The sequence below is a fragment of the Leptidea sinapis genome, chromosome 43 (assembly GCF_905404315.1).
Source record: "Leptidea sinapis chromosome 43, ilLepSina1.1, whole genome shotgun sequence".
Classification (NCBI taxonomy): domain Eukaryota; kingdom Metazoa; phylum Arthropoda; class Insecta; order Lepidoptera; family Pieridae; genus Leptidea; species Leptidea sinapis.
Genome location: NC_066307.1, coordinates 2,098,069 through 2,121,959, shown reverse-complemented (window position 1 = coordinate 2,121,959; position 23,891 = coordinate 2,098,069). Strand labels below are relative to the sequence as shown.

The following is a 23,891-nucleotide window of genomic DNA, read 5'->3' as shown; positions in this document are numbered from 1 at the left end:
GCATTTATCACGGAGAGTGTTCCGAAGAACTGTTTCACCTGATTCCTGCTGCGAAATTCCACCTTTGCACGACACGCTATAAATTAGGATTCATCCCACCATCTGAATGTGTGGCGGTCCGTCACAGTACGGTTTTCAAGGAGCTTTCTTTCACGTACTTGAAAGCTATGGAATAAGCTTCCTTTTGCGGTGTTTCCGAGACAATACGATGATGTACCTTCAAAAAAAAGCGCGTACACCTTGGGAGTGCTCCTGTGATCCCTATGGTGTTGCAAGTGAAGTGGGCGGCGGTGATCACTTAACACCAGGTGACCCGTACGCTCGTTTGTCCTCCTTGTTCATAAATAAAACGAATTCATGTAAATATTAATATTCAATATGATATAAGAAACAAAACGATACGGAATAAAACTGACTGACTGGCTAGAATATAATATTCTAAATTGTAATCAATTACCGTCTGGCATTAGAAACTGAAAGAGGGTGTAAGTTTTTGAATTGAATAAATGGCGCGCCTGAACGATGTTCATGTGAAATGTTTTCAGAGGCCTGAGGGAGGGGAGACGCAGGGCGGAGTGACAAGTTATAGACTAACCAATGTGGGTCACTACCGCAATAGCGCGGCAATTTCAAACGGAAATATAATAACTAGTTTGTATTTTATTATTATTGGACCTAACAGACTGTTACTGTCTCTTGGTGTACAAAATATGACATTGGATAACCTTTAACGAACTCGTAAATTCTCATATTATGTTATCCTCATGATAAATCTTATGCGTCAATTATTAATATGTTAGGATACATTTTTTTTTCACGGTTTAATGATGGGAGTCTATTTTATAAACCGTATTGTTTGCAATACTTTTTAATAGTTTAATAAAGTTGGATACTTTATGAAACTTAGTATAAGTGGGAGAGTCCAACTTAATTATTTTCTCATGTTAGGTGTGACGCTGCGATTTGCCCGGTCGGTAATCCGAAAGTGTGGGGTAATTAATGGTGCAAAGTATCGATCAATTGTTTCACCATGGTTCTAAATATAAAATTTCGTGGAGGAAGATAAAGTTCGCGCGCACTACGGCGGAGGTGTAAGGCGGCGCGTCGGCTATCGATTCCGAGCCGCACTCGGCCGGCTGCCGCCCGCCGAGCGACACCCCCCGCGACCCTCGCCCCGCCCTCGCCCCGCGCCGCCCTCGCCCCGCGCCGCTCTCGCCACACTCCACGACGCCGGCAAATTCGAACGACCTCTTTTCGCTACCTAACGTTGCTCCGGAACGTTTCCCGCCGCGAAACTGCGATCGTATTTGAAATTTTCTTTTGAGAGTAGTCAGTTAGCGCGAGGGTTCCTGTGGACACACAATGTACTGAGTCGAGAGTGCGACGCGGGCGATGTGCCGCCGGTGCGAGCCGGCCTGGGCGGGAGCGCTGCCCGCCGCCTGAGCCCGGGCGGGATGGACTGCTGCAACTACGGGCAGGCGCGGGCGCAGTCCGCCGCAGGCGCCGCCTGGCCCTACGCGGGCTACTACCACCACCCCGCGCCGCCTGACCACTTCGCGCGGCACTACCGCTACCACACATACCCTCCGCCCCACCACCCAGACCATGCTGTACCACAGGGTTGGTATCGTTAACTAAAATAACATTTTTTGTTATGATTCATAACTTAATTAAACTATGTAAAATATTGTTTATTTCTTGAACTGGAATTGGTATCACATTGTAAAAGTTCAAAAAAAAAACACGCGACACGTCGTTACTAATAAATAATGTTATTTGTCGCTCCAATAAACTAAGACTTACAAATAATTACTCGCAATGCAATTTGAAATGATTACTTAAATGAGGTATATATTCGTTTTTAATTTTCCACAAAATTCACGAAAGAATTTTAACCTTATTTTGATAGGAATCATCAATAATATCGGAACAAGAATTCGACAATGTAAATGCTTCTTAATGTAGATTTGATTTAAACTTTGACATTGTTAGGGAAGTTTTCAAACTTAAATTTGGGTTCTTTATTTCTTGTATTTTTACAACAGTAAAATTTTGAAACTCTATTTGACTTATTCATAAATTAATACTTTTTCAGAGATATAAAATTTCATTAAAATAAAGATTGGGATACATACTTTTTGTACGGAATAAGTTCTGCTAAAAAGTCGACTTGTAACTTGGGTGTATAAAGCATATTCAACTACTTTTTATACTTATTTCTTAGTAATCTGTGTCAGGAAGAGTTTAGATTGCTATATTACTTTTAAATCATGTCTCATATAACAGACTACAATATATTGAGTAAAATATTGAGAGTTTTAATTAAAAAAGGTAAACTATCATATTGTTTTATATGTACATATATATTTATATATACATTATGTGTATATTAGGTATAATAATAACTTTTCTTTCGTTCGCGAAATAGTAGATTTTACAACGTGTACACAAAACGAACCATTTTTATCCGAGACTTTTAGCAGTCTTCTTCACTGGACTTTTTAACAGTTTTAGCAAATGTGAAGAAATTTATAAACGCACGAAAAGCATGACCTGTTTCCCGCCGCTTTTTTTTTAATCTTACGATATTGATGTGAGGCTTGGGCTCCAGATCTATACAGCCTACTATTAAATTAATTTTGTAATATATATATATATATATATATGTATATATATTACATGTGTCATTATGTGTTTTTTAAGACACATTATGTCTTAAAAAACACATGAGGCAAATAAATTAAAGTAAATATTCTAAAATAACAAATTCTATCTCTGAACTTTTTATTGTGTTTGGCTGTATGGCTCATTTTCGTTGCCTTTTATTTTATATAAATACATTTATGAGCAGACTATAATAAGCCATTTCAGAGCATGAGAAGTGAAAAAAGTATTAACCAACTTTTATATTTGATAGAGATTTTTTTTTTCAATTTTCATGTAGAATGTCTTACATGTCTTCATAATCAAATGAGATTAATTCATGCATAAATGCATCGTAAAACTTGTTAAGTTGGTTATGACATGGTATAAAAGTTACGAAGAAAATCAATTTCTCCACAGCACTAATTGGATTATAAACATTGGTGCTACATATCATATAGCTGTGATTCCATACTGTAACGCGTTTGTTTACCAATATTTGGAATGGCACGCGCGACTTTATGAACAATGAAGAACGAAGTAAGAATTAATGTTTACGTTTGGGCGGATTGCTGAGTGTCCGCGTCACGTGCCGAGTGCGGGCGACGCCGGGGGCGGGCGGGGTCGCGGGGAGGTACGAAGGCTCCACAGGTGGTCGCGCTCGGATTGATTGGTCGCTCAGTGCGGCGCATGTCTCGACCATTCCACATATTGAGCGGGCTGCCAACACTCGCGTCGCCTCCTCGCCAACTTTATCTATGCTACGCTAACACTATCTACAACTACCCTCTTTATACGCGACTGCGATGCAAACACTGTTTACCCGCTCTTAAAGTTTCCTTTAAATAACTACGTTCCTTGGAACAAATTTCAGTTACCGAGAACAATATTTTTGTATGTTCAATTCGAACCACTGTTTTTGTCCTACAGAATTGATTTTCCCACGTTGGTTCGAAATCGATGACAATACAATATGTTATTAACATTTATGACCTGCATTGACCTTCAAGATTAGCTCCACATAGAGGAACTATTAAAAAAGTTTGCAGTAGGGACATGCAGCAGTAAATTGATACGTTATGTCTACATTAATGAGTCAAAACGGCCGTTAGATCGTATCGTCTGTACAACTATAGAATACACGAAGTTCGTTACGGGTTCCGTACCCGAAGGGGCATTACTGTCCATCTGTCTGTTAGTATCATAAGTCTGAATTAAAATCCAAATATTTTCATTCAAAATACGATTTAAAATCACTTATCGGCAACGTTAAAATTTACACCCATTTGAAAATTTATACATCAGATATGAGAAGAATGGGCAAGAAACACAGCTTGCTTCTACTTTTTTTTATAAAACTTCGTCAACATATTATAAATTCGTACAGTAAAATTTATTAATAAATAGCCCAAGGGCAGTCGCTCCATTTCCAATCTGTTGTATCAATATGAAAGTAATTCACATAAACATTTTTAACAATTCTATTGAATTTCTTTTGTATATTTTCTGGGGACATGTTGGACTGTAAAAGCATATACATAGCCCAATAAAAGACTTACTTACTCGACTTAGGCAAGTTTATGTATGTTCCTGGTATTAATGTAAGCAAATTCGCTATATACATAATATTATCAAGAATATACTGAGATAGTCGGAGAGGTGAAATTTTTGGGGCAACTGTTTATCATCATTGTCATAACAGAACTATAAAATATACATAAAAACCAAGATTTTTTTATGATAATAAGGGACGAGACGAGCAGGACGTTCAGCTGATGGAAATAATGATACGCCCTGCCCATTAAAATGTAGTGCCGCTCAGGATTATTGTAAAACCCAAATATTCTGAGCGGCACGACAATTGCGCTCGTCACCTTGATCATATCTCATGTTAAGACTTATTTGTCCAGTTATTTGTAATTAATCAAAATGGCGGACTACCGCTATATTGGTTTTTATGTTATAGTTGACAGATTGACTTCCATGTTAATTAAAAGGAAAGCTTCTTGTCAAATAGTATTTAAACAGATTAGACAGTTATTTCTTGTACTATTTCTACGTAACTGTTTTTGAGTGTTCTTGATACGAAACTGAACTTGATATGAAAATAACAATCATTGGAATATGAATATTCATCTTAATTCTTAATGTTAATATAAATCCCTTCGTTATTAAAGGAGCACTTATTACGTAATCGCAAATCATAAGAATATTACTTAATGCTCTGTTAATATAACAATGAGGATGCAAATTGTATCCTGCTTCGGACGATTAAACAAGTTTATAGCGGGATTTGTATTATAATTTATTTGTATTTGTTGACTCTAATGGAGTTTTTACTTTTTACGACTTTTTACGAATACCCTTTAATAACTAGTTCGGTCATTGTTAAATGTTGATTGAATAATTTCCAACAATAACTCTAAAAGTCTTTTGTAATTGACACTCATCATTTTTAATTCAACAATTCTTTTAGTAGTTGAAAGACAGTTTTGTAATAGCTTCCATTTAACGTGAATGAATTGTTTACAAAAGTGAGAATAGTTATATATTCTCAGAATTAATGTAAACTGTTTATTTTTTAAACTTTTTGTTTGTTTTCTCTTTTTGGTTTTCATATCATTATAAGATCATTTTAAAATGTTTCGTGTCATTGTTGCTAGTGGCTTCGTTGTAATAGTTGATTTGTTTACAGACTACGGTGCTTATTCGATGAAGGATGTGCGCGCGCGCCGGTCCCTGTCAAGAAGAGAGCAACGTGTGCATCCGGCCTTACATTTTCCACTGGCGCACACGGTTAGATTGTATATTTTTGTTTAACATATTAGAACTATAACATATTATTCATATTATATTAGTTACAAGTGAAAGAAAAGTTACAAATCTTAAGTTGTAGATTCTATATTATTTTAAAATTTTAACTTTTAATACAATATCATGCAAACAATATGTTAATGCATTAAATGGGTAGCTTATATATAAATATGTTATATCTTATATGATCTATTGCGCACTATTATAAAATACTATGAACAGGTGATTCCTTCATCACTCAGGTTCATTTAAAATGCCAGAGGTAATGCAAAAGCATTTTTGGACTTTGAAAATGCTCTTTAAATTAGGTATAATACAATATAATACAATATTATTTACTAACTTCAGAGGAAATGTGTAAATGAAACTGTGTTAAAAAGCATGATCCCGTATTTCGCTCTTTCCATTCTTTGATTTGATTGTTTGAATAAAGAAGGATAATTCAATTTAAAACAGAAAAATGTATATCAAATCAAAGAATTAGATCAAAAGACATAAATTGTTAAGGTTTTGAAGGTTTTAATGCTCAATTCTTAATTATTACCATTCGGCGGCTTACATGATTAAAACACAAATAAAATTACTCTAACGGTAGGTAAATGATAATGCCAACAAAATTAGACGTACAAAAATTAATTTAATAGACAATTTACCGTAGAACTAATTTCCTTGTTTTTGTAAAGTTGAAAATTGTATCTAGAAAACCTTAATTAATATTTTAACAAAACTAAAACGATTACATTTCACAAAACAATGCTTGACTTGATTTTCCAAGTTAAAAAACATTTCTGTTAAAATATGACAACTATTTCAATTATCATCGACTTACAAATCACGCATTTACTAAACCTAAATCACGCGCTGAAGGTTACTCGAATTAAGTTATAAATAACTAGAAGTGCAAGTTTGCAATACGAATGAATCAACCGACAGTGTCGGGATGCTAAAATTAAATCCGCGTGTATTTTTGTTCATGCTATAAGCGTCTAGTGAAAGTGGCTGTCAAGTTTATTTCATTCAAACTCAGCAGATAGTTGAATGGTTTGTATAGATAATAATATTAATAGTATTATATTGTGCTACTTATTGTAACGTAGTTAATATTTTGATTTTAATTCTTATTGATTAATGAACTTTATGCGGTATTAAAAATATTTAACGTCAAAACAAATTAGTTAATATACAGTTGTTTGTTAGGTTCTGAATTTAAAATAATTACTTTACAATAAATTTTAATGAGTTAGAGTTATTCGTTATTTGCAATTTTAATGTATTGCTCTAATGAATATAATTAATAATATTATTCATTATTTATTAAATTATAAAAAAATCTCTTAATATGTGATTTATTTTATTACAAAAAAAAATGTGATTAAGAATAAGCATACGATGAAAAATATTCATAAACAGCAAAAAATATAGTTTAAATTAATCAAAAGCTCCTCATTTATGACTTTAAACGAAATAAGTGAATTTAATTAAATGGCAGCTTCAAATATGTTTAACAATATAAAGTAAGTTAACTAATATGTAAAAATGTTCTCTACGACATTATTGTAAGTTGATACAATGTTTAATATAAGAATTACATCACTCAATACTCTTATTATATATCTACATAATATAATGTTAATACGAAATATTCACTTTGAAATACTATACAGTTATTAAATATATTTTGCAATGGGAATATATATTTCCAATTCGGTACATATGCAACGGAGATATTAACAAGAATACTGAAAAAATCATATAGATTAAAAAGTAAATTGATATATTGTAAGATACTGAAAATATGTATTATTTCTGTGTAAGCTTTTACTTATTCACACCACAACGCAATCAATGTATGATATAAAGTACGATTATATTATGTAGGTCAGTGTCAAACTGTCTACATTCCTACGAGCGTAACATGCGGTACTTAATGCTGATATGGTTCCTACGCACCCCGCGCAGAGTCCACTTTTCCAAACATATCAGGCCACCTGATCGAGGGCAAATCAACATGACAAAACTTTTAAGTTGAGCAGTCGATAATTTCAGGCACTCGGTCACTGACTTCTTGTGGTTTGCAGAAGTTTGAACGAAGGCAGTGGTTTGGTTGCTTCTTTCAAGAATTTTTTCCAATAATGATTATATGACAAGTACTCCTTCAAATACAGTTGTCAATCTCATGAGTACTTCGAACCTAAAAAATGGGAGTGTCCCCCAAGAAATCTGGCAAAAAAATTATGTTTTTTTTTATGGAAAGGGTAAGAGGCTCTTTTTGGAGAGTAATAGCATTGCCTTTTAGGTAAGAGTATATTATCATGTTGAAGATGGATAAGTAGTAACCGGCAAATGATGCTCAAAGTGGCTACGCGGGGTATTAAGTTCCATTCGAGTTCGCTTTGCACGGCCGAAATCAGGAGTGATTTGTGGTACAGAGCGGAGGTTGAATATGTTTGATGATTATAGCGTCAGATTATGAGACAAGTGAGCGGCACAAAAGCGCTAATGAGGGCATTGGGGGCGAGAGGGGGCCGCGAGGGGGGGCGCCGTCGGTGGCGGTGGGCCGTGAAAGCTGTCAGCGGTTGATTTTTCCGAGTGTCGTGGTGGCGCTGATCGATAAGTCACGTGGGTCGCCTCGCCACGCCGCGGCCGGCCGCTCGATAGTTGCCTGCAAATCTCCCGCCACTACCCCACATGAACAATTTTCAGCCGTTTTTCAAAGCGCCGTGTAATTACCATATATACACATATAGAGTCACGCTACACCTTTTAAGACGGTGTTCAAACGTTACTTTACGCCTGCATCAAAGCTAGTGTAATAAGGTACACTTATTCCAGTAAGGTTACACTGTAAAGACTGAGCTGAGATAGTTTTAGAATGAATGATACTCGTCGTCACATCTGAAACTCAATGAATATATTTTTAGCGTGGCTTGTTTACAAATAAAGTTTCGTAGCGACGCGACCGCGTAGCATCTACTGACATTGAACAAATATGTGATGAGTTTGATAACTCGTGTTTGGATTACAACGTCACAATAAATTACGCGATCAATTGACAACACGATTGTGAATTTAAATTATTTAATTACAGAGCAAATAAAAAAAACACTTAATGTGAAAGTGGGGTAGTATATACGACTTATGTAGGAGAAGTTTCCGAATTTCCATTTTCTAATGTCTGACAAATTTTGATGAGATTTGATAATTAATACCAATATTTAGTAACACATAATTATAATATCAAAACAATCTCTTATCTTTTAAGATATTATATCAATTATTTTTATAATTAATATTTTATAGATATTTATAAAAGATAAGATTGAACATATTAGACATATTTATGATAGCTAATTTATTATTAATTTAATTAACTATTGTAAAGAGCATGAGAAAATTATTTGAGAAATTTATATATAATTATAGAGTTAAAAGAGAATATTTTTATTTATGACGCACAATTTCGCGTGTAATTCTGAGAGTTTAAAAACTTTTATTCACACATCAGCCTCCCAAATAAATTTGGTTTGACTTATAATTTTGGCCTGTTGCTACGTAAGCTGTATATATGCAAGATGACGGATGCAGTAACTGCAACGGCAAAGTGCAGAGGGAGTGAACGGCATCGATCGCGGCGCGGGCCTCAGCCCTCCCAGCTCCCTCCCTTATCTTATACACAACCACCGTTACGTTATACATACCAGTGCTACGTCACAACAAAAGGGAATCTTATACATCTAACTGTCTTGCGAAAGTGCTTCGTATCAACTGGAGACGGAGTGATATCAATTGGGGCAATTAGTTTGTGCTGCCTCGATTAACTCTTTGACTGTTTTAGAATTAATGCTCTTCTATATTTGAATTTATAATCGTTGCTTTCGAATGATTTTTTCTTAGCTATATACATTATCGTTTCTAACGCGTTGATTTATACGTGAGAAAGATAATTTCCCCTTTTAAAAGTACAGATTATTATAACGTCATTAATATGATTTTAATTTGAGAATGGAATTGTAAATATTTAACGATTATAATACAATCATATTATTAGTGGATATTTAATTAATTAATGAGCTTGCCTCAGAATTTCACGAGGTTAATGTTTTTGGTATTGTTATCAAATAAAATATTTTGTTTATTTTATGTCATAGCTACACACAACATTTCGCTTCTGTATGCTCATATTATGTAGTTTCACAGACATGTATGACTCTTAACTCTGCGGCTGCTTATAATTTTTTATATAAAAACTTAAAGAAACTAGAATTTTATGAGCCTTATTCTGAAAACTTAAAATGATAAACGGCCGTTCTCTATATCCAATCGCAATCCTTAATTGGCGATACTGACATTTCTTGTTTTTGGCATTTCAAAAACCGATCTATATAACGTTTTGGTGATCTTGATTTTCAATCTATGGGTTGACCATACAATATTTCTAGTAGTATGAATGTGACTGATATTTTTTTTATGTTTTTGTACTTCTTTTGGAGTGTTAGGGAAAAATTATCACAGTGAATTTTTAAAATTCGCGAGTACCGTCTCGCAAATTCGACTTCCTGACGTTAGCTGTGTAACTAGACCATTTATATACTTCAGCTACCAAGCCTATTGTTACTCATATGTCTACTGAACAACAACCAATAAACGAAAAATTTAATAAACATCAATATATAATTTCAATTAAATACAAGTTATAAATAAAAAAATATTTTCTCTCTAAAAATAATATTTTCATTGGCTGTATTTAATACGTTCTTAATTACAATATTGTTTTTTCTACAAACTTAAAATAGCACGAGGAATATTTTTTTAAGAAAGATTTTTGTAGTATTACGCAAAAGAAGGATAACTTGCGGGCGTAAATTAGTACAGACACACTTTTTAACAGACTTCAAAAAAGGAGGAGGTTCTCAATTCGTCCGTATATTTTTTTATTTTTTTTTATGTTTGTTACCTCAAAACTTTTGACTGGGTGAACCGATTTTTATAATTCTTTTTTTATTTGAAAGCTGGTGCTTCCCGTGTGGTCCCATTTAAATTGGTCCAGATCTGACATACGTATAGCAAATTGAATTATAAATTTACGAATAACTCAATATTGCGCAAACCGATTTCGATGATTCTTTTTTTATTGGAAAGGATATACTTCAAATATAGTTTGGTGAGAGTTTGGTTAGGTTCTGATTGATTGATGGCAAAGTAATGGAACTTCAATTAAGCACTTACGTTCATTGTTGCATTTGTAAATTTAGTATATCTGCACAAATTTAGACAAGTTGTTAGAGTACTTCAAATTCACTAAAAATCAAAAAAAAAAAAAAAAAAACATAAAAACAACCGACTTCTAAAACACTTCCAAAACAATAGATATAATATGCACTAAAAAGTATAAAAATAATTGCGTATCTAATTCTAGTTACGATTATATAATGTACCAACAATAACTCAACTTAAAATCAACAATTGATTTACATACTGGTTCTAGGTTGTTATTTTACTTAGGTGCATTCGATATTTAAGAAAAGAAAAGTTTAAGTAACTTGAATCTTATTTTTAATATATAATTGTATTATGAAAGTAAAGAATTATTCAGCAGTTAACTAGTTAACAATCTAACATAAACTAAATTATCTATCGTGGTCGTAATTTTTTGTAAAACGTGTGGTAAAAAATGTTAATGTCATGATCTTCGGTTTTGTTAAATGTTGTTGATTGTCTATTTAAAGGAACCTATTGATTCACATTCGTTCTAGAATAGCTACTCGTAAATATTTGTCTAAACGGTTGTCTTGGTAAACATCTGACTTCTAGCTATCTAAGCTTCTATGCTATAGGGATTTGGAAAGTAAGGTTTATATATTGAAATGCAGACTCAAGATCGATTGACTATGATTTTAAATTGAGACATTCAACTATTTTATAGTAGCTGATACCCCGCGACTTCGTCCGCGTGTACACAGGACATATCAATTATATTTATGACATATATTGTCTCAATATTTTTTAAATAAATGAGTTCTGCAAAGTCGTAGTACATTATTTTATTCTATCATTAATAGTTTTAGCAGGGAACGCGATGTAAAGAATATTTTAGGTTATTTTTTACACCTTGGGTTAGATTATTGGAGTTTTAGTAAGTATACCTAATTTTTTGATAACACAAAATAGCGTATGTCACCCGTAGATTGTGTAGCTTCCCAAAAGTGAAAGAATTGTTCATTCGGTTCAGTAGTATCGGAGCCTATTCAATGCAAATCAACAAACAACAAAATATTTCCTCTTTATAATATCAGTATAGGTAAAAGATTGGATATTGGAAGCAGCCCCAGCCAGCAGTTATGTGAACTCTGTAGCCGCTTATAATATTCTGTCATTGAATGTGTTAAGTGAACTATCGATCTCACATTTATCGCACGCAGAGCTCGACGCTCGCAGTTCGTTCTAATGCTCTCCCAATCAATACTTATAATCACTAGAATATCATGTACATAGGTAGTAACAGGCTTCTCAAATTTATTTTCTATTTCAAACAGCAAAAATACTTCTATATACTTGCTGTATTACTAATCAGGATTATTCAAAAACTTCTTACGAAAAATAAAATTTTGTTTTAAGTATTACAAATCATTATGATTCTAAGGCTATATCAGGCCAACATTATCTACGATGTTTACATTTTTACATAATTAAATTTATCATAGGTACCTCCAATATTTTTAAACATTAAATTCCATGCAATGCCAGCTCATGTTACTCAGTATTTACATTTTTTTTTATGGAATAGGAGGACAAACGAGCGTACGGGTCGCCTGGTGTTAAGTGATCACCGCCACCCACATTCTCTTGCAACACCAGACGAATCACAAGAGCGTTGCCGGCCTTTAAGGAAGGTGTACGCCCTTTTTTGAAGGTACTCATGTCGTATCGTCCCGGAAACACCGCTCATTTCACAGCTTTGCAGTACGAGGAAGAAGGACGGAAGGACCGCCACAAATCCAGATGGTGGGAATGATATCCTAACTTGTTGGGTGTCGTGCGAAGGTCGAATTAGGCTGCAGGAATCAGGTTAAACAGCTTTTCGGAACACCGCCCGTGATAAATGCGGTAGAAGACACACAATGAAGCGACGTCTCTACGCAACGCCAAGTGATCCAGCCGTTCACAGAGCACTGGGTCCCCGACAATTCGAGCTGCTCTGTGTTGAACGCGGTCAAGTGGATCGAGCTGATACTGGGGTGCACCAGACCAGAAATGACAGCAATACTCCATGTGTGGTCCGACCTGCGCTTTGTAGAGCGCTAGAATGTGGGCCGGCTTGAAGTATTGCCGTGCTTTATTAATGACTCCCAGCTTCTTCGAAGCCAATTTGGCTTTGCCCTCTAGATGGCCACGGAATTGGCAATCGCTTGAGATTTCAAGACCCAGTATTCCGATACTAGGCGAGGCTTTAAGGAAGTTTTGTCGAAGAGCGGTGATACGGCAAAAGGGGTTTTTTTGTGGTAAACGCGCAAACTTGAAAAATTAACTGAAATTCTTCTGGGGGTTAAATTGTACAAGATTCAATTACTCCATTCCGCGACCTTCTCGAGAGAGTACTTGATAGAAGACACAAGTTTCTCCCGGCACTGGTCGATGATTTCCCAAGAGAGTCCTGCATGGCCCGTGTATACGGCATCACCAGTGCTGTCGTCTGTATAGCAATGTATTTTGGAGGTGTCCAAAATATCATTGATATGCAGAAGAAACAGCGTGGGAGATAGCACACAGCCTTGGGGCACTCCAGCGTTCACGGGCTTATCGGGCAATAGCCGTCTATGACGACCTGTATGCTGCGCCCAGTGCTCTTTTGCTGGTGAATGAATGATTAATGTATGTGAAGGAGTTTTTGAGTTTTACCTAATAAATAAAATAACGATTATAAGATCATAGGAGGCCACAACATTGTCTAGGATATTTACCTTTTTATATTTTTGGATTTCACATACATAGGTTCCTCGAATACTCTTAAATATTAAATACAGCCCATGTTACTCGGTAATAATTACTATTCCTTTGAAATAATTTTAAAGTATGTTAAGCTGTTTTTGAGTTCATAACAAACATAACATTAATAAATATGAAATAAATACAAATATTATCGCTTTATAATATTAATATGGATAAGTAATTGCTAAATGCTACCAATTAATATGTTACTTTCTTTTATATTCCTTGTTGTTCTCATTTTGAACTTTGTAATTGTTTTAGCCGCCGCTGGACTGTGGAGTCGGAGGGCGCGGTTACAATTATTGCGAGCCGCAAATGTGGCCACAGTATCAGGTATATCACACTAGTACATTAAAGAATATCTTTTAAATAGTTTTTAGCAACGAATTAACAACAGAAATTATAAGAAATAACGTTTAGGTTACCTTGAACAGATCGCTCAATAGATAAGGTCGCCATATCGTGCTACCAAATTGTTACTTTATTCAGTGGAATAGAGTATTATTCATTCATAAAGATTCTTACAAAAATTTTAACTTTTCAATTAAAAAACTTACAATCTAACGTTGATAAAAACATTTAAATTTGATCCAATATATATTATAAGATGATTTTTATATTTTTAAACAAATTTTACAGAATTATTGGTTGGTTATTAAAAAATTAAATAGAATTTTCGTTTTTTAAATTATAAGCAAATTCGATGCCATTTACCGTATGCTCAAGCTTGATATGAAGACAGTTACTTGTTCATTATCACTAGTCAAGATGACAGTATAACAAAGTACAAAATAGAGACACTAATATAATATGTGTTTTTGTAATTCATAGGACATTACAGTCCAAACTGTAACTCAAATATGTTTCAGTGTTTGTCTTAAATCAATAAAATGCAATAAAAACATAAGTGAGTGTGTTGTAATCTTAATTAAGTAAAATTCTGTGCATGCTGTGATTTACTGTAAGTGATAAGACACTTAGCATTAAGTTAATTATATTGTATTTATTGTTGTATTAGTGTACTGGTTGTAGGAAATCCTAATAAATAAATAAATCACAAACGACCTTCCACTTAAGCTTTCTATAATAATAATAATAAAACGTTTATTTCGGATCAGATCCATATCTCTGTTAGCAAAGTTAGTTTTCAGTAAAGCTATAAAGTAATACCTGAGAATAAACCAAAAATGTGGAAAATGTTAACAAATACACATGTTCATCATGATTGGTATATTCAGACGAATTACGTACGCGTTTATCTAAAATTACAAAGCTGCCTGACATTCGGAAAACTTCAGAATTATCATTGTAAATAAAATTATAAAACAAAATTGTATGTACGATGCGGGACTCGAACCCACGGCCTCTGGCGTTCCATGCCAGTACGACCACGTATCGGAAGACGCAGTGTTGGTAGGCCCACCACAAGATGGACCGACGATCTGGTCAAGATCGCCGGAATACATCGGATGAGGGCAGCGCAGGACCGATCGTCGTGGAAATCTTTGAGGGAGGCTTTTGTCCAGCAGTGGACGTCTTCCGGCTGATGATGATGATTAATCCTAGAAGTGAGGGTTATCACTTTAAAAAAACATAACAAATTGTTTAGATTTACAAGAGCAACATCTCAAGTCAATTTCTAATATGCAAATATTGGGGTTATAACTGAAGTTTACAGGATCTATGTTTTGTTCAACTCTCAGGTCACAACCTTTTATATTTTATACAAGATTTTATGGCGATACGTCACTCAAACGGTTAGCTCAGTTGTGAGAGCACTGGCACGGAACGCCAGAGGTTGTGAGTTCGAGTCTCGCATCGTTCATAAAATATTGTTTTCAAATTTTATTTGTGTATTAATCCTAGAAGTGAGGGTTATCACTTTAAAAAACATAACAAATAATTATCACTGTATTGACAGTATCAGCTATATTCTCAATATTTTGCATATTTTTGGTTTATGCTCAGGTTTAAAATTATACCAAGTTTAATCGGAAGGTACTAAAAATCTCGTAAAGATATCCCTCAAACATCACGAAAGGGAGAAAGAAAAATCAGAAGGTATATTTTTTTCATTGACTTGATATTAATATATTGTTTATAATTTCACATTTATCGTGAAGAATATTTCCTCTGAAATGGAGATATTGTAATGTGTAATATTCAATCGCTTTCTAGATGGGTCTGTTAGGAGGGAACGGGTGGAATGGTGCTAATACTGTCGGAGGAATGTGGGCACCTCACAATCTGTGCTCACGAGAACAAATGCGGTACCCGTCTGACTACAGACTCCTGAAGGTGCTATATTTCATTTCATTTACCTGCTACGGTGAATATAATTGGCTGAGTAAACTTGATTTTCGGATCTCTTATCTTTTGATTTTGTAGACATATTTGTCTGCTAGTTGATACAATGGACTCATAAACTGAATAATAGTTGAAATGGTTTTCTTTGGATAATACGAATGAAAAATTATATTATTCGTCGCTTGTTCTTTATCAGTGTGTAACACTACAGTGTATGTATAATATGTGGACTAACAGTTATGAATATATATATTCCTAGTCTTGAAATAATTACTGAAACAAAGAAAAACATTTTCTTTTGCAAATAACATTTATTACTTCTACAGTGTGTTAGTTTAATACATAAATATAAAACAATTTAAAATATAAAAAGCTTATTCGAAGTGGCTCCATTAGCTGCAATACAGCCCTATAAACGTTGAGGCTAATCAATAGAAGCACGCACTGTTTCCATGGGAAAATTCTTCACTGACAATCGTACGGATTGCTTTAGGGACTCCAAATTATCATGGCGTTTAGCAAGCCATACTTTATAAAACTGACAATAAATCATTTACAGCGGTTTAAAATCGGGCAAGAGAATGGCCAGAGGGCCTACCATCAACTTTTAATTAGCGATGCGAATCCGATGCATCGCTAAAATTCGTACCTTTTGTGTGCCTTTTACGGAGCGGCGTTTTTATCGCTTATTAAGAATGAACAAAATAAATTTGTCTGTGGTCCGCGGTGTGAGAAAGAGATGACGCTCTACAGTCGTTGCATAAGTTTGTCTCTCTTACTCGAACCATATGCGTTGCGTTTCGAAACCTAAAATCATAGAATAATAAAGAACAGATAGTTTCATTCATTGTTCCTGTCAATATAGAAGTAACATCATAATTAATGTGTGCGTGAGCGTCACGTACTTACATTCGCCAACTCGCACACAGACAGCAAAATAATGTTGCAAGTGAATAGACATTTTCCTAAATCAGTAAATTATAAGAAATACTAGATTATATGAAATAAGAAAGAAAAATTAAATATAAATTAAGAATTTAATAAAAACATCACGTATTTAATTATTGTTGCAACAATTTTTGAATTGTAAGTAAAGAAGTTCTTTAGAATCGTTGTTATTTGAAACTCGATGAAACGAAAAAGCGAGACAATTGAGGCACCTTTTCCAGCTATATCCGAGGTTTTCTAGGGTGCAGAGAACGAATTTGGGATAATTTGAGGAACGGGCGGCCATCTTGTATTTAAAAAATAACGAAATGGCGCGTAACCGAAAATCATGACGATTTACTATAAAATTTCTCTCATACGTCGATAAATAAGTTGCACTTAAAAAACATACCGACGTATTGAGAACCTTCTCCTTTTTTTGAAGTCGGTTAAAAAGAGTGGCAGTATTTAAAGTGACTATTCAAAGCGCTTAGTTTAAGCATAATTGAATTAAGATTATTTGACTTTGACTTTGAGTACTTATAATATCATGTGGCGTCGTACATTATAGCTTCCTTTCAATATCTACCAATAAACACAAAAACTATCCCAGCGGAGGAAGTATATAGTACTTTCATAGCTGGCAACATATTTTATTAATGGCGTCTGTTTTGTTTAAAAAAGTATTAACTTAAATTAAAAGTTGTGAAATAGTATTTAGGTATGAAATGTGATTTTCTTATCATAATTTTTATTATAAGACGCTTTGTGAGACCCTTACACTGCACAGTTAGTAATTTTTCAATTAAATTTCGCGCACTGATTGTCTGTAAATTGACAGAATGACACTGACGCGGCGGGAAACGTATGTGGTCATAAACGACCACATTGAAACTGCTTCATTTCGCTTGGGCCTACTTACGTTCTAAGCGTTATTATTCTAAGCCTAAATTGATATGATTTTAGCGGTTTTTTTGCGTAGAAAATATTAAAAATGCATTTTAAAATTGCACTTTATAGCGTCTAATTATAAACCATTAAGCCCATTTTTGCACTTATTAAATAATAGTAATATATATATTTCTTTGAATTACAAATTAAAGGTGTGCTTAGGTGTTTTTGGATGAACGCACCTCCATTGATGTTTGATTTGACATGAGCACAGAGTACATTTTTTTTAATTCGTTCTTGCGAACAGGCTATAGCCCATACTGCCTCGTCCTTAGTATTTTCATTTTCGGTATTTATTTACAGTATTTCGTTTTACAAAAAGTCCGATAAAGTATTCTCATCTCATCTTTCATCAATATTTTTTTTTCTGTATGTTTTTACTATTTTTTAAAAGTTATTAACAACACGATTCACTTTCCTTTAAGGAAGTAGCAACTTTTTTTGAATCGCTCACTTTGATACATAAGCTATCCAGTTTAGGTTGAAATATTAGTTAATGGTATGAATGAATAAACGAACTAAAACAGTTTGCGATTCACTTTCCGACTTGATTTGACGTCAACCTAAATTAGATAGCTCTAATCACGTCGTGGTACGAAATAGCAAAGCAGTTCATTTTAGGTTATTAATTGAATCGCAATAAGAGTTCATTGTACGCAGTCTTCACAAACAGAGGAGATCTCATTGTACCTATTAATAGCCTAGTACACAAACATTAAAGCGTATGGAGAGTTTTAAAAATTGCATTTAGCTCGATACCTACTTTGTGTAATGCAATCACAGAGATTCGGTTCTCTTTATCACTCTACCCCATTTTAATATCGCAAAATATTGTACACTGTATTGGCGCCAAAATGAGAAAACTCAATGAACCATCATATAAAAATGAGAGGTTCCAAATTCAAATGTAATATTTTGTTTATTTTTAAATGTACTATACTGTGAATTGAAAGTATCTATTTAGTTTGAGGTTGTTGTCTAATATATTTTAGCAAGCTAATGTTGGTGAAATTTCTAAGTTTTATTTTATTTATTTTATACGTTTTTTTTCAGACTCCTCAAAATCATGTCGGTTCGCATGATGGACGGTCCACACCATATCCGGTCTATGACCAAGCTGCATATAATAGCGAGACCGAGGCAAAACGCGTTCCAGAATATTCCACTCGCAAAATTCCAAAGGAGACGAAGTCAGTCCGAGATACCGCCTTGAGGGAGCACCATAAACCACCCGAGGAAAAGCGACCCATAGTTCCGCTGCCAGCATTCCAGCAAGCGTTTGGTTCTACAGAGATTGGCAAATTCGCAGAAGCGTTCAGCCGTGCGGAGGTCGCTCAGGAAGCCGACGAGTCTTGCGAGAATTTCCTTTACGACTCCTTCAATGAGTGGGATGGTTCCCTCGATGCACAATGGTCCCAAGCCAATCCTAAAGAAATCAAATGCGAGGACAGCTTTTAACCGAAAGCTGTCATAGCACTAGTCAAATTTTGGGCGATACAGCCTCTAGGCAAATAAACTCTTTTTGCTTTCAGCACCACGTTGCCAAAGCCGTAATCGATGTTGTCCGTAAAGCCAACACGAAATAGTAGAAGTAGTAATAATGTGATATATTTTAAATGTGAATGAGAGTAATGTGTAATAGTGGTGTGAAATTTAATTTATATGTATACAGTAATTATAATAGAACCTATTGATTATTAGCTCATTAAATAACTATATTATTGTCTCAAAATAAACGTTGATCAAGCACGAGGCGGAGTTAAGAATGATGTTACTGATATTCTAAATGTGGAAATATTATAAGACGTCTGAACATAATTTGTGCCTTTAGCCGGCGAGTGAGGCCGCTAGTCGCGCGGCGTCGCAACTCAACCAATCGCCACAAATAATATCATTATTTACAATAGTAATTATAGGGACCAACGTTTAGACAAATATACATCCTAACGTGTAGAGATCTATTCGCAATAAGTTCAACGAGTAATTCATCATTCAGGGGACTTTTACAAAATTTATCAATAGCAGTTAGAATTGTAAGGAAGTCTCGATTTTGGTGAATTGGCGAAGAGATAAAATATTTACTGCAAGAGATCAATGTACAATGGTTAATCTATATTTATTATTAAGCTGTTTGAGAACTCACGTGAGTACATTGTACACCAAATAACGTACTTGATTTATAAAAAATTGTTTCATAAAACTGTCATAGTCAAATGTTAAAAAATATTTGAATTTTATTCAGATTTGGCATTATTAGATACATATTATAATTCTTTGGACGAAGTAACCACTGGACTCAAAGTCAGGGCTTTGTTGGCCTTTGCTACTCTAGCCATTTACTTAACCTTTTAATCTCAGTAACAAAGCTAATTAATAATAATAATTAATAAACAATTTGGCGTTCTCAATATCACGCGCGATCTCGATTTGACCTACAATCTCAGAAAGGGATAAATGCTGTATTGTTCTGTAAAAATAGTAGCTGACAATCAGTGAATGTGTCAATATGCATATATGAAGCCTCAACCTGAGACTTGAACAAGACATATTATAAGATTTATCAACGATACGTCACTCGAACGGTTGGCTCATTGGGAGAGCGAGTCCCGCATCGTCCATAAGTTTTGTTTTTAAATTGAATTTGTGAAATTTATCCCAGAAGTGAGGGTTATCACTTTAAAAAATAACAAATTCTTAACCTCTATTTTGAGCGATACACGCATACTAACACAAAGTGACATAGAAATCGCGAGTGTAAGTAGCTTGTCACTCACACTAAAGTAATAAACCTGGCCTGTTTCCATCGGTTGTCTAGTAGCAAGAGGCTCTATCTAGACGTATAAATTATCTAAGATAATTTGGTTGGATTACATGTATCACTCATTCATTCACTTGTCATTTTTATTTCATGTAGAGCCTGAACCCCTTCTGTATTTACTTGACAATTGTGGTCCCTTCAACTCGGCACTTCTTAGGCACGGTGTCCAGTGGTTTATTCGAGCAAGGATGACTTGACACAACTTGGGTTGATGGGGCATTGAAGACGTCGCGCGAAAATCATTGAAAAGAATCAATAATGTTCGCATTACATATTGCATTAGGTAGCTGAAAATTTACTAATGGTAGCTTATGATAAGAATGGCTTTTTAAATTTAAATTCATGGGTCCAAATTAAAAGTAGCTCGAGAATAAACCGTGAGATCATTCGCATACAAAAGTACTACTCGTACAGTCTAGAAAACAACAAATTATTGATGATGACTCATAAGATGTTTAATGGCAATAAATACGCTATTACGTTACTTCTTTTCTTTATTAGGTAAATTAAAATGTCTTAAACTTCAACTTTTTATAACGCTGCACACATTTTTGGAAAATAATTGCATTTTACTCCGAAACCACGTTAGCTAAAATGAATATAATCTTGAAATAGTTTACTTAAACGTAATTAATTCAGATTAGTAAGATCTAGAACTAGATATTTACCTTATCATTACATTCCATTTTTATTTACGCATATTATAGAGGTTATTAATTATATATAGGAGAATTGCATGGAACTAAAATCTTCCGTTAGTCTTCATTTTTTAGATTAACCTTATAACTTATAGCCTCTTTCGATTTAAAAGAATTGGAGTGCCTTATATAATTAATATAATTAATAAATCTAGATCAAAATTTTTATTCTAGTGTAATTGTTTGAACACCACGTTAGAGTAATGATAATGTCTCCTTAATTAAAATAATCCCTAGCGAGTAGGTGTCAGAATTATAATAATATTATCTAATGTTATATTTATATTAAACATTTATTTTATAGCGAACGCAAAGTATTATTAATCGATAAAATATGTGCGTTGGTCATTAAATAGTATTTTGATTGACCGAATCTAAATATATTTTATATCATAGGTTATTCAACGTTATGTAGCGTTTTAATTAAAGATATTTCTTGTTTACCCTGAGAATTGACCCGAAATGGGGCAATTAATGAAACCATGTCATAAAATATCATAGTTGATGGTTATAGTAAAAAGGATTTCACATTTTACTTTTCAAGTTGTAATTTGGAGTAATTAACAATAATCTTATAAGGTTATTACTATGTCTGTATACTTCACTATTTCTAGTCTTCTATGCTAAGTATAATGTATCTTAGAAAACTTGGGTCTAGAATTTTTCAATATCAGTTAATTTAACACTATTTAGTGCTTAGACATACCATTTTTGTATTTGGATTTTATGAACGTACATCTTTTATTTAATTGGTTAAAGTGAAATGTGTGACCAATGTGTAAATAATTATTCAATTCAATAATTTTCATTGTGGAAGTTTTAGTAACTATACAACAATCACTTAATTAAATATATTGACTCGAAAAGAAATTTCAAGCTTATCTTTGGACAACTAACGTTAAAGATTGTTGGTGAAGCTAGTTTCACTTTAACTGAAAAAAAAAAGGTTTTACGCAGTATCAATAAAAAAACTGTAATTAAATAATTTCAATGTTCGAAAGCAACGACATTTAAAGAGATTAGACTAATAATACAAACTATTACCATGAAGTCATCCACGTCACCGACTTTGCGGGGGATATGGGCGTGGTATTCACGACGACGAGATTAATGAATCACATCGCTTCCCGCCATCAGCAGTATGACGTAATGTGACATAAAATCAGTAAAATTCGGAATTTTTGTCGCTTTTTGTTTTGTGTTGCACGTTTTGTGTCTGCATGCCGACTGCCGACCGATTATTAGTAGAGGTCACTAGACCACAGCGAGGTTGAAGGGGAAAGCTTAGCAACCGAGTTATTGTTGATCTATCTCTTAAATTTCTTGATGCCAAATAATCTTTGCCATTCTATCATCCTAAAATAATATATAACTTCATCTTATGCACAGGACACAGATCTTTATTCAGCGCATTCAGTGCAATATTTATGTTTAAGTGCTTCATTCCAATTTATGAGTAATTATGTTAGTTTGTGCCACATAATATTGTAATGTATATACAATATACATCTCTCTAGATAGTTCTAATGTTATTAATTATTAGGGAATTTTATTTATATAGTAGAGCTATGTATAGATTATAATTAAAGTAATATTAAGTGTTCCTCTTCGTTGCGTAAAGAGCTTCCCTATGACATCCACACAATATCCTACCATAGAATATATTTAATCTTTGTTCTTCTAGCAATGGATGTTGTTTTTGGCAGTAAATATAGTACACTGAGGCCTAGAGAAGATTAATTTTGTCTACCGAATGATAGAGAATTCACAACGTAAGTTGAATGCAGACGATTTCACTACGATGGTCGTAAACATAAAATGACACCAAAACATTAAAACAAACGAAAAATATTATATTCAAATTCATTTGATAAGTACAATGAAGCAAAAGTAAAGATAGCTTAATTGGGATAACACATAGGTGTTAATCCCAAATCAATTGGGACACAAAAACAAATTTACTTGCGAATTGAAAGATTTAATGAAATCTGTCTGTCTGTATGTCTTCTTATTTATTGGTAGGTTTCCATTAGATTTTATAAACCAAAAATTGAAAGATTTGCATTACAATTAAGGCGAAAATGTTTTAAAAAAGCCATTTTTAAATATAAAGTTAATCATTTATATGATATTTTTGAACCATTTTGATGCAGATTGTAGGTTTTACTTAACGCTAGATTTAATGTATTAGCATTTCTATCCTAGATATTTTACTGAATTTGTTTGTGATATAATTAATACCAATGGTATGATAGTAGTACAAAATACATTTAATTAATTGGGATTTTTGTTGAATGCATAATTATTCTTTGTACATTGTGGTGTCGAGACACAGAGGTTAGTTTCAATAGATCTTATAGCGTCATAGCTCATTGTAAATATTACGATTGTTTTAGGATTTTAACACAATTTGATCAATTGAAAGAAATCGATACAGATCTGTAAGTTTAAACTCAATGACACCAATGTGTTTTGTTATTGAATGTTTATGTATCAAATAAACAAATTAATCTCGTTGTTTGTTTTTTTAACGTAAAGTAATGATTCTGTTTCTCTGTGCACGTGTTATATTATAAAATAAAAATGAGATAGACTGTGTCAGCTATCTGTGAGAGATGATATCAATGAATGAGATAGAATGTTAACCTCTATTTCCAGCAACGCTACATGCTGAATACACTGAAACAATGTGATATACGTATTACGAGTGTAAAACGTAGCTTGTCACGCACACTAAAGTAAAACCT

At 33.7% G+C, this 23,891-nt stretch overlaps 1 protein-coding gene across 1 annotated transcript; it reads left to right on the top strand.

Moving 5' to 3' along the window:
* Positions 1-1,251: 1,251 nt before the first annotated feature.
* On the top strand, positions 1,252-23,660 carry LOC126976949 (uncharacterized). The gene is made up of 5 exons (XM_050825547.1): positions 1,252-1,620; positions 5,339-5,439; positions 13,705-13,776; positions 15,622-15,741; positions 18,682-23,660. Exons 1-5 carry the CDS (start codon positions 1,455-1,457, stop codon positions 19,084-19,086), a joined length of 864 nt encoding a protein of 287 aa, XP_050681504.1. The 5' UTR covers positions 1,252-1,454; the 3' UTR covers positions 19,087-23,660.
* The last annotated feature ends 231 nt before the right edge of the window (positions 23,661-23,891 follow it).